The 20815-nt window shown below is 44.2% G+C and overlaps 2 protein-coding genes across 2 annotated transcripts in view; one reads left to right on the plus strand and one right to left on the minus strand.

Moving 5' to 3' along the window:
* The window catches only part of LOC148512044 (uncharacterized), a 100204-nt gene extending 90430 nt beyond the window's left edge, over positions 1–9774 (minus strand). The window contains 3 exon segments of the mRNA XM_088482330.1: positions 794–1768; positions 9124–9327; positions 9630–9774. Coding sequence (XP_088338456.1) covers positions 794–1768; positions 9124–9327; positions 9630–9759 — 1309 coding nt within the window. The 5' untranslated portion in view covers positions 9760–9774.
* Positions 9775–12193: 2419 nt separating this feature from the next.
* On the plus strand, positions 12194–20393 carry LOC148512046 (uncharacterized). Its single transcript, XM_088482356.1, has 8 exons — positions 12194–12243; positions 13734–13845; positions 15935–16126; positions 16251–16329; positions 16449–16546; positions 16701–17100; positions 19086–19643; positions 19980–20393. The coding sequence occupies exons 2-8, from the start codon at positions 13768–13770 to the stop codon at positions 20318–20320; spliced, it is 1746 nt and encodes a 581-aa protein (XP_088338482.1). The 5' UTR covers positions 12194–12243; positions 13734–13767; the 3' UTR covers positions 20321–20393.
* The last annotated feature ends 422 nt before the right edge of the window (positions 20394–20815 follow it).

Here is a 20815-nt window from a genome sequence, read left to right on the forward strand (position 1 = left end):
GAGATGGTTGATGTCCAAATGGTGGCTTCCTTTAAACCTTTAAAAATTTATTTTGCCCCCTGTGGGGCAGTAGCGGAAAGCACCGGAGACCCTTCCCCCCTCCTTAACTCAGAGAACTCTTCACCAACTTCAGCTATGAAGGGCCAGTGCCGGGGCTGACCTGGACTTGAAAACCCAGTTAGCTACTCCAGAAAAAGTCGCTTAACTTATGAATGTGCCTTTGGTACATGGTCAAGGGCAAATCTAGGCATGATGGCTGGAGTTGTGGGGCTGAAGGCAGAAAATGCTGGTCATGGTAGCACTGCAACCAAATCCTCAGCTGTGTCTAGCCAAATTGAGGTATAGAGTAGGAGCAGATCAAGCTCTGAAACTGTCACTCTATACACTATCTGTATCCAATATCTCCACCTAAGATGAATGGGAAAATATTTTAATGTTTAAAAGGAGTTACACACATTCCAACATCACATCAAGTAAAGCACAAATGTCACCAATACACAGCGCAGGAAGGCAGCCATTTTGGAGACATTGTGTAGTAAAATACTACACAGATGGTAATTACAGTTACAATTCTAGTTCCCGGCTATGGGCAGTTAACGACAATGTAGCAAAAGGTTACAACACTGCACATCACTGTATGAGATATCTGTGTACTGCAATCCAAAAAGGCAATTTTATCTTTTTAATATGTGCATTTGAAAGTTTTTAGTAAAGTATCAATGTCTGTGGATGGCAATGATAAAACATTACTATAACTAGGTGCCTGTAGCTTTGGTAAGAAATGGTCTCTAACGTATGTGAGTTCTCTGATGTGTAACAAGAGCTGATTTCTGTATAAAACATTTCCCACATTCAGAAGATGGAAATGGCTTCTCACCAGTGTGACGTCTCTGATGTATAACAAGATCTGATTTCTGTATAAAACATTTCCCACACTCAGAACATGGAAAAGGTTTCTCACGTGTGTGACTTTTGTGATGTATAGCAAGATGTGATATCTGTATAAAACATTTCCCACATTCTGAGCATGGAAATGGCCTCTCACCTGTGTGACTTCTCTCATGTGTAACAAGATGTGATTCATGTGTAAAACATTTTCCACACTCACATGGAAACAGTTTCTCACCTGTGTGAGTTCTCCGATGTGTAACAAGAGATGATTTCTGTGTAAAACATTTCCCACACTCAGAGCATGGAAATGGTTTCTCACCTGTGTGACTTCTCTGATGTGTAACAAGAGATGATTTCTGTGTACAACATTTCCCACACTCAGCACATGAAAATGGCTTCGCACCTGTGTGACCTCTCTTATGTCTAACAAGATGTGATTCATGTATAAAACATTTCCCACACTCAGAGCATGGAAATGGTCTCTCACCTGTGTGACTTCTCTCATGTGTAACAAGAGATGATTTTTCTGGAAACCATTTCCCACATTCAGAGCATGAAAATGGCTTCTCCTCCATGTGATGTTTCTGATGTCTAACAAGCGAGTATTTCCGTACAAAACATTTACCACATTCAGGACAGGAATATACGCTATCATTTGTATGAGCTGCACTATGGTTAAGAGTATCCGCATTCTCAGGAGAACATTCCTCTGGATTAGAGGAATCATGTAATAGATCGGCAATGTGAAGTGCTGGATGTGTATTTAGGGAAATGGAGGGTTCTCCTGTAGAATCTCGGGAGCTTTTATCTTCCATTTTGAAAGCTGAAGACAAAATGAGATGTCCTTCTGAAGTCTTCGTGATGTTGTGTCCATCAGCTGGAAATAAATTGCATGGAAATTGTTTATTTATTAAATTGAGTAATTTCCATACTGTTAGTGAGTTTGAGAAGTGCAGTTGCTTTAAATTTGCAAACAATTTTTCTGTAAAACAAGGAAAAGAGAATAACGAAAATATGCCTGATGCCCACTAAACAGCAGTGGTCCCAGTCTTTGAAAAGCCATGCCACCTACACTGTGTTTGCCGTGAATTCAAGACACCAGAGCTCTGCGATCTCAGAGATAGCCACCAGACCCACCAAGCCTCTCTCCATCATCACTAGGCACAGGTACTGTGGCCCTCATTCTTATGGGCACATTGAACAAGAAATTATGGAGTGAGCAGACTGCAGAGCTACAACAGGCAGTCACAGATATCAAAGGGCTTATCCAACTAGCCCAAAGGGTTTCCGTGGTGGAACACTAGCTAGGAGAAATTTTTCAAGATATCAGTGCTTTAAAATCACAGACTTCTAAATTACAGAAGTCTGACTATGAAATTTGGGTGAAATTGGATGATCTAGAAAATAGATCCCAAGACAATTATTTAACAATTGTGGGACAACCTGAAAACACTGAATGAGTCCATATTAAACATTTTCTGTGATCCATGCTCCCAGAAATAATGAATATACAAGATACCTGCACTGATCTGGTAACAGATCGTGCTTTTAGGACAGGATCATTCTGACCACAACCTAATTCCAGACCACATATTTTTCATTTCAGGTGCCTTAACTACTACCATAAGCAATCTATATGGTCGGCATTACATAGACAGCGCAAGATGAATTGGAATGGCTCTAAATTCTACATTCTCGTGGACTACTCCCCAGAACTCACGAGGGCTCGTATGACGTTTCCCCGTTTGCTCCTGTCTAGTCCAATCTGGTCTCAAATGTACGCCTTTGTCTCTTTAAAAAGGATACTTTCAAGGATTTCACCTCGGCTTCGGATACACAGGCCTGTTTGGATGAAGAGCATTCTGCTGCCAATGCTACTTTGGGAGATGCCGCTTCTGTGACGTGAGATGATGTTGGAAAGACCAGGTCACATCATGGAGCTGCTTCAGAGGCTGTTGCGAAGGCTTCTGGAAGCTATTGTGACTCCCACATTCGTATTGTTGCAGCTCAGGTTTCACCGGTCTCCCTAAAACCTCAATTGCTGACCTTTACTGTATTGCTTTGGTTACTCCCCTATTTTAGCTATTATTAAGGTGCTTAATTATGCAGTTTCTGTTTTACTTGCTACTATAATTCCAATAACCGTAGTTCTCATTTTTGCATGTTGTTTTAATAGTTGATTTCGTCTACCCTCCTTTTTTATATTGCTAAATAATGCTGTACTTTATAAAATTTTGATATAGCTGAGTTGGGCCTGGGGCTTCTTAGTCCAAGTAAAGTCAAGATTTTTGGTAATTCACAGTGAAATGATTCCTTTTCTACTCCAGGATCTGTTGGTTCTCCTGGATCAAATACCACTTACAGATGAATGGAGCTTTAGACACCCTTTGTCATGATCCGATGCAAATGTTCCTCTATGGAGGACGGTGAGCTGGGAGTTCGGATGACTAGGGAAGTGACAGTAACTAGGTCTCCTAGTTGCAGCCGAACCCAGGTTTGGCTAGACCTGCCCAGAATCGCGGAGTCTAACTCACTTGGTGGTTTTCTCCAGTGACCCCTCCAATTGGGATTTGGTTTTTGCCGCACCAAGTGAGCAGGTCACGGCCCTCTGGACAGGTACCCGGGAATGGCAGAAGACCGAAACTATATTAAATGAATTAAATGCTAGAATACTGGAGGTGAACTGAATGCTTGAATATTGGAAAGGAACTAAATACTGGAACACTGTTAGAGATCCTAATCGCAGGCTTGCTTGCGAATACTGGAAAATACTGGGAATTGCTAGAAATCCAGGTGCTAATTTGCACAGAGAGATGTGGACACAGACATGTACTGAGAATTGCTACATATGCAGGTGCTGGTTTGCACAGAAAAACACAGAGAGATGTGGACACAGGCATATACTGGGAATGATTAGAGATCCAGCTGGGAGCTAACTAGTAATAGCAGGTAATCTGACACCTCAGTAACACAGAGAAGCTGCAGTAGAACTAGCAGCACATTACAAGACACACAGGCATAGAAACATAAAAGACAGGAGTACTGGGAGAGAACTAACTCTCAGACTGAGAATAGCATGGAAGCTAATGCAGGAAACTCTAGAGAACTGTGAGTAGGCTGAAGCAATACTCTGAAGGAAAGAAACAGAGCAACACTGGTGAGTATCACAAGTCACTGGAACAGCGAAGTTGAACAGCAGTTTCCTGTTCCTGGAGTCAGACTTAAATACCCCTGGGTAGCTGATCATTGGATCAGCTGAGTGACCACAGGACTACCATTGGGAGAAACTAATCAGGTGATATGGACCAACATGGCTGCGCCCATGCTCGGCAGCCCAGAAACCAGGACGCACGCACGGAAGCCCTAGCAGACCCCAGGGAGAATACTCAGTCACTACTCACTTCCACTCCCAGCGACTGAACACCTAAGCCCAAGGACACCGGCGCAGAGGTGAGTAGTGGCCGATCCCAGGCCGCATCCTGACACCCTTTGGACAAAGATTTTACGTACCTCTCAGCCGCACACAGCACTTTGTCGAAAATAGACTACATACTGACGGCTGACATATTGTTTCCAAGGGTGTTGGCCTACAGAAATTGAACCAGTTAGTCTAGGTTTACCTTGCCACGAAGACTGATAAAGATTCCTGACTTATCTTTCCATATCTCTGAAATTTAGAGGAAAGGTTGAGGCCTTTTGGGAGTTCAGACATAATATTTAGCATGAACAGGAGGACAGGACCCTCTGTTATTTTGGCAGTCCTCTAAGGGAGTTGTTAGAGGCCTCATAATATCATACACATATCAATGTCTCTGGACTTTTATAAACTTGCTCAGACATCTTTAACAAATACAAAACATCCCCCTTGTCATGAAATAAGTTGGCCTACTTAACAGCTAACACCAAAATTTGATGAGATTCTGGACCTCATTCAGAGTCGGTCGTTGCGGCTGCACGGTCGTAAGGGAAAAGGGGCCGGATATGCAAATGATGCCCTCGCAAGTTCGTCCCTAAGATCGGATTGTTAGCTGGCTGACCAAGGGGAGGATGCGGCCGTAAAACCAAAAAATACGCCCCCTTCTCGTAGGCATTACACGTCATATCCGGGCATATAAGGATTAATCGAGACCATCGGAACTGGTCGTAGAGCTTAAGGTTGAACATACCCTCTCTTAAGCACTACGATCAGGTCAGTGTACAAACCACCCATGTCACGTGTGCCATGACACTATTTTGTTAATTATGCACTCCCATAAAACGCCGTTCGCATAATTAGGCACGCCTGCATTCGGATCTCCACTCCCCCGTTTTCAAGCACCTTCCCCTGTTACCACCCACAAACGCCTCAATCTGTCACTCAAACTACCGACCTGGCTGTGTTCAAGGAGAGAGAAATTTCTGATCGTAGCAGCTAGTTTGCGCACGCGCATTGCGAACTTTACGCATGCGGTTTAGCGGAGGCGTACGACCGTGCGGCCGCTACGACCGACTCTGAATGAGGTCCTCTGTCCAAGATGGGAGACAGTTTCTCCTTCCAAAAAGATTGCAGATATTTGGAAACAAATTAGGGCATCTTCTATCTAATCTCCTGAGGAGATCACAACTTGCCCCGTTAATTAAAACCCTGAGCATTCACTAATGCAAACACTACTATAGAAACCAGTGAGGGTCTCCTTTCATTGTATGAATCTGTGGATACCCAACCTTACAATGACACACAGGCTAAATATCTTCCTGGATAGGACTATGGCTTCCCCAGCTGGATTATGACATCTTAAAATAGTTGTATGCCCCAATCACCCCTACTGAAGTGCGGTCTGCAATTCAACATATAGAACCAGTCAAAACCCTTAGCCCCGATGGACTTATGGGGGAGTACTACAAAATTGTGTTGCCCAGTTATGTGATACACTCACTACAGTTTTTGATGCCATATTGGCAAATTGTAAACTCACAGAATATTTTAATATTGCCATTCTTAAAATCCTCCCCAAACTGCGTAGAACCCTGGAGTTACCTAGCTCTTACTAACCTAACTCTTGATGTTGATTATAGACTACTGACAAAGATCTTTGCAAAGAGGATCAAGCTTGTACCCGCTACTATTATTCATACAGACCAGACGGGATTTATATGGGACAGTCACTCAGTGGGCAATATTTAGAGGTGATTGCGTCAGCTCGATGGGTGGAATCCTCCGGAGGTCAAGAACCTAAGCTTATTTCAGCATTAGCCGCTGAAAAGGCCTTTCACCAAGTGTCATGGGACCATTCGATTGAATCCATAATTAAATTTGGGTTTACAAATATTACTCATTGCATTGATCCATGCTCTGTACGCTTACCCTAGGACACAAACAGTATGCAATAATTCCTGTCTAACCCTATTAATATCCAAAGAGGCACTCATTGTTTTTTTTACCGCCGTCTAATGGCATCTTCTGATTTGGTGATGCGATGTACTTAATGCTGGTCACTATTATGTAAGTAAAATAAGTAATTTGTCATATTGATTCCGTTTCCAAACCTCGCCCCCACTTTCCATTCTTCTGTTTGGTGGGTTATTCTTGTCCTTACGTCGCAACTCATGGATGGATAGTGGATGCTAGCCCGTACTTCGGGATTGTCAAGACCCAGTATTGAGGAGTGGAGTCCAACGTGCCGGTGATATTCACTAGGGACCTGCAAACAGCTGTTTGCGTCCAACATGAAGGTCGCGGCCCTCAGACTTGGTTCCCTTGTACAGGTGCTGGTGTACTCTGGATTGGAGTACTAAGAAGGTGTATATTGCAGTCGACAAGCCGGGTCAGAACCATATGGAAAAGATGGTACCAGGGAGCAGACTTTAACAGGTCATGGAGAAGCGCAGTACCAGAGAGGAGACGGAATCAAGTCACAAGCAAAGCCAAGGTCAGGAATGACCAGTAGGGATCACTAGGAACGCTGGAGTATGCTTTGGGAACCTATAATCTGGCAAAGGAGAAGTGGCCAGGCTTTTCCTTATATAGAACTAATTCAAATTTGCCGCCCACAGTGACGTCACTATTGTCGTGATTGTGCCTTTAAAACCATCTCTGAGCAGCGCGCGCAGCCCTATAGGAGCACGGCCAAGAGGAGGAGATGTGCTGGGAACTGACGCTCCGACCAGCACTGCCGGACCCGGTAAGTGAGTGACGGGATCCGAAAGCACCGTGACACCTTGTCTATGTATTAGTCTTATTTTCTTTTTAAGTTGTAGTATGTTTTAAGGTCACATGGAACATTATCGGGGAGCGGGTACTGGTTGACATCTCGTACTCTACACTGGAGATGTTGTATTTTTGTGACCTCATTTGAATTTGTATTTCCTTTATCTCTTTAGTAGCGTGTAGTTAGGCTTCACATTATTTTAATCTATGGTGAAAATGTAAAAAATTCAATAAAAAAAAAAGTGAACTGAAAGTAGTACAAATCAGAAGTTTGTACATAGTGCTTCATTCATGTGTAACTCGCTGCCACCACCAAGCACCTACACTGCTACCTGGAACTGCTTGTGTCACCCAGCCTCCAACATAAGCACCTCCTGGACAGTTAATTCCCTACGGTCCCTCACTATGGACCAGTCAGAGGAGTAGCATTTGGCGCTAGTCTGGTAGTCAGAAGATACAAGCAGATACAGGCGTCTTGAAGCATGTAGAAATGTATTGCTCATAGGATATGTCTTTACAAAGACACAGCAAACAGTACAAGATGTCACAGACGTACACTCCTCTCAAGGTGGTCAGAGGATAAAAACTTTCTCATAGGCCCTCTTTTTATAAAGTTCCAACAACCAATACCACAAGGGGTAGGTCAACCTTGGTTTTCTTAGTTAATCAAGCAATGCGAATGTGTACATTTACATTTTCCAAATAGAGAGTGGGGAGTGCATGAGAGCTTGGGCAGAGTTGATCACGCCTCCGGTGCCTGGAAGTTTGGAGAGACGGATGCAATCGCTCCATTTCCCTCCAATTTTTACTTCCAGGACTCTGCGGGACATAACCACCTTCTCTAGATGAATTCGGGATCCAAAGGCAGGGTGACCAGATCCCCAGGTGGCTGTCGCCTTGCAAATGAGCTGGAGCCGTTTAGGAGAAGACATTCCGCATCCCAGGGAAGTTGACTGTGGAACAGGCAGCCCACGCAGAGCTCCAGATGCTGCTAGGCCACCAAAGAAAGTGAAGTGCATTATTAGGCTCAGTGCTACAAATTACATTTTATACCTGTGATTTTAATGAAAAATGCAATGTATATAATGTAATGTGTCTCCCAGTGTACGACAGCAACCAGCAATGCACTAGTCCCAGTGCCTAGCAGCAGAACTGTAATCCTTTCAATGGTGAGGTGGCTGGTGGTAGTCTCCCGATACCCATCGTACAGTAATTGATAGACCAGCAGCTGATTGTTGATAACACACAGACACACGGGGCGGGATGTACTAAGCATCGCAACCGCAATCCCGTACATCCCGCTAATTATCGGGTACATACCAGCGATTTCGCCAGTATGTACATAGAAAATAGCAAAGGAAAGCTCTTACCAGTAAGAGCTGTCCTTTGCAAAAGAGGGTACTTCTGGGTTTATGACCCAGAAGTCCCCTGACATCCTTCTGCGCATGTGCAGAAGGACACGCGTGCCATGGAGGGAGCTGGGAGGCATCCGATTGGATCCCTCTCAGGGGGTGTCCCCAAAGGAAGCCTATAGGCATTATATGGCGTTACCCACTAGGACGAAGCACAGGAATGCTTAGTCCATATAAGAAATGCGGTAAAACACGTTTTTTACGCATTTTTCAGCTTAGTACATGATGTGAAGAGGGGAGCAAGAGTCCCATAGAGTCTCACAGTCACATGATGTGAGGAGAACAGGAGTATAATAGGGGCTGATGGCTCCTGATGTATAAGATACACCAGAGAGTGTGAGGAGGAGACTGGTCAGATCTCTGGCTGGTAACACACAGTGACATGATGTGAGGGGGAGAGCAGGAGTATAATAGGGGCTCATGGCTCCTGATGTATGAGATACACCAGAGAGTGTGGGGAAGAGACTGGTCAGATCTCCAAGCTGGTAACACACAGTGACATGATGTGAGGGGGAGAGCAGGAGTATAATAGGGGCTGATGGTTCCTGACTCACCCACTGGGCAGATACATTTACCTCTAGTTTGCACTGGCAGATGAGGGAGTAGGATAAGAGATTGTTGTAGTGACAGAACAAGGAGAATATGTAAGGATTTCCTACTCCTTACACAGCTGATCGACCCTCACATACTCCTCTTCTCCCTGTATATCTTCTGCCTTCATATCAGTCACATACGTCTCTTCTTCTTCTTCTATATCTTTTGCCTTAATATCAGTCACATACGTCTCTTCTTCTTCCTCTATATCTTCTTCATTGATATCAGTCACATACATCTCTTCTTCTCCCTCTATATCTTCTGCCTTCATATCAGTCACATACGTCTCTTCTTCTCCCTCTATATCTTCTGCCTTATTATCAGTCACATACGTCTCTTCTTCTCCTCCCTCTATAGATTCAACCTTTATATCAGTTACATATGTCTCTTCTTTTTCTTCACCCTAAATAACCCAGAAAACAATAACTCTTTAATAATACCTGATTTTATTGAGATAAAACAGAAAAATAAAAGACACACTCAATTTCTCAACACATCATATAGTGACAGCCACTTTGGTATACTGTTGAAACCCTAAATCGCACCTACCTGATCCTCCTGTGGGATCCTGTGGTTCTCCTCTGTACAGTATTGTAAATAAAGAGGATGGGGACATCTCTCTGGGGTATTTCTGTTACTGGGTCCATCTGTAGGAGAAACAGTGACTGAGTACATTGTATATATGTGATTATCAGGTGATGTGTGTGTATATAGGAGGCCACCATACCCGCTCCCACCTGTACAATAAATTACAGTCTCCTCTTACCCAGTGATGTGAGGGGCCGATGGTTCTCCATCATCATGTCCTTGTACATACCCCTGTGTTCCTGTATATACTCCCACTCCTGCAAGGAGACATAGACAGTGACATCCTGACACCTTATAGGAACCTGACACATACAATGAAACAGTCATCACCCAGACACATCCCCTGGTGTTACTGTATAATGTCCCATTTCCAGCAGTCACCTCTCCAGTCATCACCCAGACACATCCCCTGGTGTTACTGTATAATGTCCCATTCCCAGCAGTCACCTCTCCAGTCATCTTGTTGGTGAGTTCCAGGATCTTCTTGTCATTGTCTCTTTCCTGTATCAGCGACTGAGATGGAGGCACCATGATAGGGCTCTGGGTCCTACTCGGTCCTCCTGCAACACGGGTACAGCTCCTTGTGGATGCCTTTTTTACCACTGTGTAATTTTGTGTATTGGAGGAGACACAAAATATCACTGCATACACTCAAAGAAACCCTCAGTCACGTACCTGTATTATTACTATAGATATCAATGATGTAACTGTGACACTCCCAGATCTCCTCCTCCCCAGTCACATCCCTGTATTACTACTATAGATATCAATGATGTCATTGTGACACTCCCAGATCCCCTCACCTCCCCAGTCATGTCCCTGAATTATTACTAGAGATATAAGTGATGTCACTGTGACACTCCCAGACCATCTCACCTCCCCAGTCATTTCCCTGTATTATTACCATAGATAAAAGTGATGTCACTGTGACACTCCCAGATCCCCTCACCTCCCCAGCCATTTCCCTGTATTATTAATATAGATATCAATTATGTCACTGTGACACTCCCAGATCCCATCACCTCCCCAGTCATGTCCATGCATTATTACCAGATATAAGTGATGTTATTGTGACACTCCCAGATCCTGTCACCTCCCCAGTAATGTCCCTGTATTATTACTATATATAAGTGAGGTCACTGTGACACTCCCAGATCCCCTCACCTCCCCAGTCATGTCCCTGTATTATTACAATAGATAAAAGAGATGTCACTGTGACACTCCCATATCCTGTCACCTCCCCAGTCATGTCCCTGTATTATTACTATAGATATCAGTGATGTCACTGTGACACTCCCAGATCCCCTCATCTTACATTACAGAGAACACATGTACCATCGTCAGATATGAAACACTAAGTAATCAGTAAGTCTCCCCTTTCCCCAAGCCATAGAGCCCTGGTCAATGTCAGTAATGTGAGGATACATCCCCAAAACTATAATAATAGGACACCACAGGCTGCTACCCCTGTATAATAATAATAAAAGAACTCCACAGGCTGCTCCCCCTGTATAATATTAATAAAAAGACACCACTGGCGGCTCCCTTGTATAATAATAACAGGACACCACAGGCTGCTCCTCATGTATAATAACAATAAAAGGACACCACAGGCTGCTCCCCCTGTATAATAACAATAACAGGACACCACAGGCTGCTTCTCCTGTATAATAATAGGACACCACAGGCTGCTCCCCCTGTATAATAACAATAACAGGACACAACAGGCTGATTCACATGTATAATAATAGAACACCACAGGCTGCTCCCCCTGTATAATAATAATAACAGGACACCACAGGCTGTTCACTCTGTATAATAATAACAGGACACCACAGGCTGCTCCCTCTGTATAATAATAACAGGACACCACAGGCTGCTCCCCCTGTAAAATAATAACAGGACACCACAGGCTGCTCCCCCTGTATAATAATAATAACAGGACACCACAGGCTGTTCACTCTGTATAATAATAACAGGACACCACAGGCTGCTCCCCCTGTATAATAATAATAGGACACCACAGGCTGCTCCCCCTGTATAATAATAATAACAGGACACCACAGGCTGCTCCCCCTGTATAATAATAATAACAGGACAGCACAGGCTGCTCCCCCAGTATAATAATAATAACAGGACACCACAGGCGGCTCCCCCTGTACAATAATAATAACAGGACAGCACAGGCTGCTCCCCCAGTATAATAATAATAATAACAAGACACCACAGGCTGCTCCCCCTGTATAATAGTGATAACAGGACACCACAGGCTGCTCCCCCTGTATAATAATAAAAACAGAAGCAATCAACGGGCACATGCTGTAGAAACCCAGAAGGCGGGGAGATCAGGTGGACTCATAGACTTGAATGCACGGAAGTTATATGGAACGCAGAACCCGGAAATCATATGGAACGCAGAACCCGGAAATCATATGGAACGCAGAACTCGGAAGTCAGGTGGAACGCAGAACTCGGAAGTCAGGTGGAACGCACAGGCCGGAAGTTTGGTGTGTAACGTCCTCTGGGTGAGAGAGGGAGAGCTCTGCCGGCGATCACTGGCGGGGGGGGGGGGTAAGTTATTTCATAAATGTAATGAGCTATAGGAGGTGAGTGGGGGGAGGTTTTTGATGATGTGCCCTTTCCATATATTCCCATCTCACACCCAGCTATCACCTAATAAAATAAAATGTATAATGTAGGTGGAGCACTGACCCCCAGGCTGCAGTGATTGGCACCAGTACCAGGCTTTACACACAGGTCTAAATGTATTTATATAAAAAGTAATATATTGTATGTAATTAAAAGCAAAATTGCACTTAAATTTCTCTGGTGCTCTAGGGGGGGATCAGAAACACTCTGTGGGCTGCAGGTTCCCCCTGTCCCCCTCCCAGGGAACCACAATGTCCTCCCTCTCAGCCTCCTGCATCACAGTGGTATCAGGGGGTGCAGTGAGAGCTGATGGTCTCACTGGAGCTCCAGAGATCTCACACTCGGTGGCCAGGAGGCTGCTGCCTGGGAATCTTGCCTCTCTGGATCCCAAAATTGGCCAAAGAAGGTGATACGGTTCCGCCAACAGAGTCCTGGAAGTCAGGCCTTTGAGGGATCAATCCCCCACTTCAGACTTACTGGCGCCCGGGCTGTGCTCACCTGTCCAGGTGGTTTCAGGACACCAAGGAGTGACCACCCCCACTGTCCAAAAAGGACAATGTTAAATGTGTACATGCACGACACATGCCTTTAGCTTGATTAGTTAAGGGCCTCAGGATGGGCTTACCACATGTGGTATTGTGTGTTAGGACGAGATAAAAAGGGGCCTGCGAGCCCTGAATATCCTTTTGGCTATCGGGGAGGACTGTACTTCTGTGACATCTGTGTGCTGTGATTGACCCAAGCAGATTTTGCAAGAGAACTACTCTTTTTAAAGAGGTTTATATGCAATAAACATCCTGCCTGAAGACACCTGCATCTGCTCGTATACTGTGACTACCAGAGAAGCGCCAAATACTATTCCGCTCTGGAATCTAGTTGTTCTACATTGAGCCCAGTATCTCCAAACTGAAACCCTTATCCAGCTACTCCATGCTGACTGCTCCATATGATGCCATTAGCACGGCGTCTGTTTACCCGCCGGTGAACTGAACTTTTTCCACCCGTGGGACACCGTCGACCCTCAGGTGGGGAAAGCTCAGGTCATGCTATTTTAGCGGGGTGCCGCTAAAAGGTCAGGGCGCAATTTACCCTTTTAAAATTGAGCAGGGTGCAGTGCGGCGCCCTGCTAAAACAAGCTAGTGGGAACACTATAGGTGTAGTAAGGCTACTCAGGTTACTCAGAGACAAGTGACTACCCTCTATTCTCTCAGTGAAAAAAAATTGTGATTGCCTGGCGGAGTGAAGTCATCCGGTCACAGATATTGGTTCACACTGGATCACAGGAACATCTCAAAGACAATGTCCAGGGTTATATGGCTGAGGGGAAAATCAGAGACTTGCTGGTCACTCAGTGTTTCATATTTGACTATGTTACATGTGTTCTCTATGATGTGTGTTTTACTTATTCCTAGACAATCAAGAGTCATTTCTCGATGCTACGAGAGGATGGACCCGGACAGGAGTCACATGACTGAAAGTATATTACATCTTACCCTGGAGATTATCTACCTGTTGACTGGGGAGGTGAGGGGATCTGGGAGTGTCACAGTGACATCCCTTATATTTATAGTAATAATACAGGGACATGACTGGGGTGGTGAGGGGATCTGGGAGTGTCACAGTGACATCACTTATATCTATGGTAATAATACAGGGACATGACTGGGGAGGTGAGGGGATCTGGGAGTGTCACAGTGACATCACTTATATCTATGGTAATAATACAGGGACATGACTGGGGAGGTGAGGGGATCTGGGAGTGTCACAGTGACATCACTTATATCTATAGTAATAATACAGGGACATGACTGGGGAGGTGAGAGAGATCTGGGAGTGTCACAGTGACATCACTTATATCTATAGTAATAATACAGGGACATGACTGGGGAGGTGAGGGGATCTGGGAGTCACAGTGACATCACTTATATCTATAGTAATAATACAGGGACATGACTGGGGAGGTGAGGGGATCTGGGAGTGTCACAGTGACATCACTTATATCTATAATAATAATACAGGGACATGACTGGGGAGGTGAGAGGATCTGGGAGTGTCACAGTGACATCACTTATATCTATGGTAATAATACAGGGACATGACTGGGGAGGTGAGGGGATCTGGGAGTGTCACAGTGACATCACTTATATACATAGTAATAATACAGGGACATGACTGGGGAGGTGAGGGGATCTGGGAGTGTCACAGTGACATCACTTATATCTATAGTAATAATACAGGGACATGACTGGGGAGGTGAGGGGATCTGGGAGTGTCACAGTGACATCACTTATATCTATAGTAATAATACAGAGACATGACTGGTGAGGTGAGGGGATCTGGGAGTGTCACAGTGACATCACTTATATCTATAGTAATAATACAGGGACATGACTGGGGAGGTGAGGGGATCTGGGAGTGTCACAGTGACATCACTTATATCTATAGTAATAATACAGGGACATGACTGAGGAGGTGATCTGGGAGTGTCACAGTAACATCACTTATATGTATAGTAATAATACAGGGACATGACTGGGGAGGTGAGAGAGATCTGGGAGTGTCACAGTGACATCACTTATATCTATAGTAATAATACAGGGACATGACTGAGGAGGTGAGGGGATCTGGGGGTGTCACAGTGACATCACTTATATCTATAGTAATAATACAGGGACATGACTGGGGAGGTGATCTGGGAGTGTCACAGTAACATCACTTATATCTATAGTAATAATACAGGGACATGACTGGGGAGGTGAGGGGATCTGTGAGTGTCACAGTGACATCACTTATATCTATAGTAATAATACAGGGACATGACTGGGGAGGTGAGAGGATCTGGGAGTGTCACAGTGACATCACTTATACCTATAGTAATATTACAGGGACGTGACTGGGGTGGTGAGTGGGGTCTGGGAGTGTCACAGTGACATCACTTATTTCTATAGTAATAATACAGGGACATGACTGGGGAGGTGAGGGGATCTGGGAGTGTCACAGTGACATCACTTATATCTATAGTAATAATACAGGGACATGACTGGGGAGGTGAGGGGACCTGGGAGTGTCACAGTGACATCACTTATATCTATAGTAATAATACAGGGACATGACCTGGGAGGTGAGGGGATCTGGGAGTGTCACAGTGACATCACTTATATCTATAGTAATAATACAGGGACATGACTGGGGAGGTGAGGGGATCTGGGGGTGTCACAGTGACATCACATATCTATAGTAATAATACAGGGACATGACTGGGGAGGTAAGGGGATCTGGGAGTGTCACAGTGACATCACTTATATCTATAGTAATAATACAGGGACATGACTGGAAAGGTGAGGGGATCTGGGAGTGTCACAGTGACATCACTTATATCTATAGTAATAATACAGGGACATGACTGGGGAGGTGAGGGGATCTGGGAGTGTCACAGTGACATCACTTATATCTATAGTAATAATACAGTGACATGACTGGGGAGGTGAGAGGGATCTGGGAGTGTCACAGTGACATCACTTATATCTATAGTAATAATACAGGGACATGACTGGGGAGGTGAAGGGATCTGGGAGTATATGTAGTGATATTTGGTTTCTTCCCCATTGCACAGGATTACACAGTAGTGAAGAAGACATCCAGTAACTGTGAGACATCCAGCAGCCGTCCCTGTGTGTCAGGAGGACTGAGCAGCACCCAGAGCCCCATCACGGCGCCTCCATCTCACTCACTGATACATGAAAGAGACAATAACCAGAAGATCCTGGAACTCACCAACAAGATCATTCAGCTGCTGACTGGAGAGGTGACTGCTGGGAATGGGACATTATACAGTAACACCAGAGGATGTGTCTGGGTGATGACTGTATCATTGTGTGTGTCAGGTTCCTATAAGGTGTCAGGATGTCACTGTCTATGACTCCATGCAGGAGGGGGAGTATATAGAGGAACACAAGATTCTGTACAAGGACGTGATCATGGAGAATGACCGGCCCCTCACATCACTGGGTAAGAGGAGACTTTCTTTTATTGTACAATGAAGACCAGTTATGGGGGCCCTCTATATACCAACATCACCTGATAATCACATATATACAATGTACTCAGTCACTGTGTGTCTCCAACAGATGGACCCAATAACAGAAATACCCCAAAGAGATGTCCCCGTCTTCTTTATTCACAGGATTGTACAGAGGAGAATCACAGGACCCCACAGGAGCATCAGGTAGGTGGGATTCCAATATACCAAAGTGACTTTTTCTACATGATCAATAGAGCAGCTGTGTGTGTCTTATACACTGATATTATACTGTTTAAAATTAATAAATTACATTTAACATTATAAAGTAATTAATTTATTGTTTTTTGGATTAAATTAGGGTGAAGATCTGACTGATATGAAGGCAGAAGATATAGAGGGAGAAGAAGAAAAGTATGTGACTAATATAAAGGCAGAAGATATAGAGGGAGAAGAAGAGACATATGTGACCGATATGAAGGCAGAAGATATAGAGGGAGGAGAAGAGACGTATGTGACTGATATAAAGGCAGAAGATACAGAGGGAGAAGAAGAGACGTATGTGACTGATATGAAGGCAGAAGATATAGAGGGAGAAAAAGAGACGTATGTGACTGTTATGAAGTTAGAAGATACAGGTAGAGATGAAGAAACGTATGCGACTGATAATAAAGCAGAAGATATAGAGGGAGAAGACGAGTCGTATCTGAGGGGTGATCAGCAGTGTAAGGAGGAGGAAATCCCTACAGATATCAGCACAGGTGAGTAATAAACACTTATTACAAAAATTATTCACATATAATCCTTGCTCAGTTGCTACAACAGGCAGTACCAACTAAGGGGGAAATGTATCCGCCCTGGGGGGTCAGGAGCCATCAGCCCTTATTATACTCCTGCTCTCCCCCTCACATAATGTCACTGTGTGTTACCAGCTCAGAGATCTGACCAATCTCTTCCCCACAGACTCTGGTGTATCTCATACATCAGGAGCCATCAGCCCCTATTATACTCCTGCTCTCCTCCTCACATCATGTCACTGTGTGTTACCAGCCCAGAGATCTGACCAGTCTCCTCCCCACACTCTCTGCTGTATCTCATACATCAGAAGCCATCAGCCCCTAATAGACCCCTGCTCTCTCCCTCACATCATGTCACTGTGTGTTACCAGCCCAGAGATCTGACCAGTCTCCTCCCCACACTCTCTGGTGTATCTCATACATCAGGAGCCATCAGCCACTATTATACTGCTGCTCTCCCCCTCACATCATGTCACTGTGTGTTTCCAGCCCAAAGATCTGACCAGTCTCCTCCCCACACTCTCTGGTGTATCTCATACATCAGGAGACATCAGCCCCTATTATATTCCTGCTCTCCTCCTAACATCATGTCAGTGTGTGTTACCAGCCCAGAGATCTGACCAAGCTCCTCTCCACACTCTCTGGTGAATCTCATACATGAGGGGCAATCAGCCCTTATTATACTCCTGCTCTCCCCCTCACATCATGTCACTGTGTGTTACGAGCTCAGAAATCTGATCAGTCTCCTCCCCACACTCTCTGGTGTATCTCATACATCAGGAGCCATCAGCCCCTATTATACTCCTGCTCTCCCCCTCACATCATGTCACTGTGTGTTACCAGCCCAGAGATCTGACCAGTCTCCTCCCCACACTCTCTGGTGTATCTCATACATCAGGAGCCATCAGCCCCTATTATACTCCTGATCTCCACCTCACATCATGTCACTGTGTGTTACCAGCCCAGAGATCTGACCAGTCTCCTCCCCACACTCTCTGGTGTATCTCATACATCAGGAGCCATCAGCCCCTATTATACTCCTGCTCCCCCCTCACATCATGTCACTGTGTGTTACCAGCCCAGAGATCTGACCAGTCTCCTCCCCACACTCTCTGGTGTATCTCATACATCAGGAGCCATCAGCCCCTTTTATTCTCCTGCTCTTCCCCTCACATCATAGGGATATGGCGTCAAAACGATGGTGTGACGTGGTGGACTTTATTTTTTCTCTCTGATTGTTTTATTTTATATATATTTTTTTTAAGTATGAAATTCTTTATTTTTAGTATGTTTAACGTTTGAACTGGTTATTAAATGTGTTTTTATCCATTCCATCCAATAAAATTTATGATTTTAGATAGATTTTGTTGACGCAATGAAATTTCAGTGACCTTTGGCTTTTTTAAATGTTCTGCAATCTGCTCTTTTGCATGTCCTTTTAGCCAGGGGCTTACAGTCTCCATACTGGTTTGTACAATGTCCCCATTAGAACGGGGGCCGCAGTACCTGTGCCTGGGGATGATAGAGAAAAAGGATTGGTGGGTCCATTGGCTGAGTCTAACATCACAGATCCCGAGCTCCGGCATCTCTAGATATTGCATGGGAGCGCTGCTACTTAGCGGTCATCGGGATGCCAGGTGCCTCTCCATACACCAAAGTGAGGTCTGCAGTAGATGTGGGCACCAGAAGTCTATTGATGATATGCCGGTAACAGCCATATTGGGGCAGGTATCAGAGTCGGGAAGAGATGCGTCTCGCTCCATCGCAGCCGGAACCAGAAGTCTCACTTTGACAATTTTCTTTTTTCCCCTAACACGTAATATTTTTTGTCATTAGGCTTTTCATATTTTACATAGTTATTTTGCAAATTTAGACCAAGTAACTGAACATTAGAAATTAATTAATTGTATGAAAATTGTTTTATTTAAAAAATGCATTTTTATTTCCAGCTGATGGACACAACATCACGACGACTTCTGAAGGACAGCTCATTTTGTCTTCAGCTTTTAAAATGGAAGATAAAAGCTCCCGAGATTCTACAGGAGAACCCTCCATTTCCCTAAATACACATCCAGCGCTTCATATTGCCGATCTATCACGTGATTCCTCTAATCCTGAGGAATGTTCTCCTGAGAATGTGGATACTCTTACACATAGTGCAGCTCATACAGATGATAGAGTATTTCCCTGTCCTGAATGTGGTAAATGTTATACATGGAAATCATCGCTTGTTAGACATCAGAGACGTCATATGGAGAAGAAGCCATTTTCATGCTCTGAGTGTGGAAAATGTTTTGCAGAGAAATCAGATCTTGATACACATGAGAGAACTCACACAGGTGAGAGGCCATTTCCATGCTCTGAGTGTTGGAAACGGTTTACACAGAAATCACATCTTGTTAGACATCAGAGAAGTCACACAGGTGAGAAACCATTTCCATGCTCTGAGTGTGGGAAATGTTTTACAGAGAAATCAGATCTTGTTAGACATCAGAGAACTCACACAGGTGAAAAACCATTTCCATGCTCTGAGTGTGAGAAATCTTTTACACAAATAGCAGATCTTGCTATACATCAGAGGAATCACACAGGTGAGAAACCATTTTCTTGCTCCGAGTGTGAGAAAAGCTTTACCCAGAAATCACATCTTGCTAGACATCAGAGACTTCACACAGGTGAGAAACCATTTCCATGTGTCGAGTGCGGGAAATGTTTTACAGAGAAATCAGATCTTGTTAGACATCAGAGAAGTCACATAGGTTTAAAACTATTTACATGTTCTCAGTGTGGAAAATGTTTTACACAGATACCAGATCTTGTTACACATCAGAGAAGTCACACAGGTGAGAGGCCATTTCCATGCTCTGAGTGTGGGAGATGTTTTTCACAAAAATCAGATCTTGCGAGACATCAAAGAAGTCATACAGGTGAGAGGCCATTTACATGTTCTCAGTGTGGGAAATGTTTTACACAGAAATCAGATCTCGTTAGACATCAAAGAAGTCACACAGGTGAAAAGCCATTTCCATGTTCTCAGTGTGGGAAATGGTTTACACTGAAATCAGCTCTTGTTACACATGAGAGACTTCATAGGGGTGAGAAACCATTTCCATGTTCAGTGTGTGGGAAATGTTTTGCACAGAAATCATATCTTGCTATGCATCAGATCACTCACATACGTTAGAGACCATTTATCAATGCTCCAGTCACATAGTATATTACTGATTTATAATTATCCTCCACAGACACATACTGTACATTATTAAATATATTCATAAGCGCATATTTAAAAGTTGAAATATTCGGCGCTGCTAAATAGATTGCAGTACACAGACAGACCTATATCTAATGACCTTCTGTGTTTTCTAAACAATGTCCCAAAATGGCTGCCTTCCTGCGCTGTGTGTTGGTGACAATTGTGCATTACTTGATGTGATGTTGAAATGTTTTTAACACCTTTTAGACATTAAAATATTTCCTATGGGAAATGATTGAATATAGATAGGATATATGACGACAGTGTCAATACCTCTATTGGCTAGTCACAGCTGGGGATGCGCGTGTTGGCTGCAGTGCTGCCATGGCCAGCATTTCCTGCCTTCAGTCCCACATCTCCAGCCATCAGGCCTAGAATTGCTCTTGACCATGCATAAAAGGCTCATTCATAAGTGAAGTGGCT

This window comes from Taudactylus pleione, unplaced genomic scaffold, assembly GCF_031769625.1.
Source record: "Taudactylus pleione unplaced genomic scaffold, aTauple2 ptg000285l, whole genome shotgun sequence".
Classification (NCBI taxonomy): Eukaryota; Metazoa; Chordata; class Amphibia; order Anura; family Myobatrachidae; genus Taudactylus; species Taudactylus pleione.

Coding starts and splice junctions, on each gene's coding strand:
- LOC148512046 (XM_088482356.1), top strand. CDS start 13,768: ATGGACCCGGACAGGAGTCACATGACTGAAAGTATATTACATCTTACC. Junction 17,101..19,085: donor CCCTACAGATATCAGCACAG/GTGAGTAATAAA, acceptor TTTTATTTCCAG/CTGATGGACACAACATCACG. Junction 19,644..19,979: donor ACATCAGAGAACTCACACAG/GTGAAAAACCAT, acceptor GAAGTCACACAG/GTGAGAGGCCATTTCCATGC.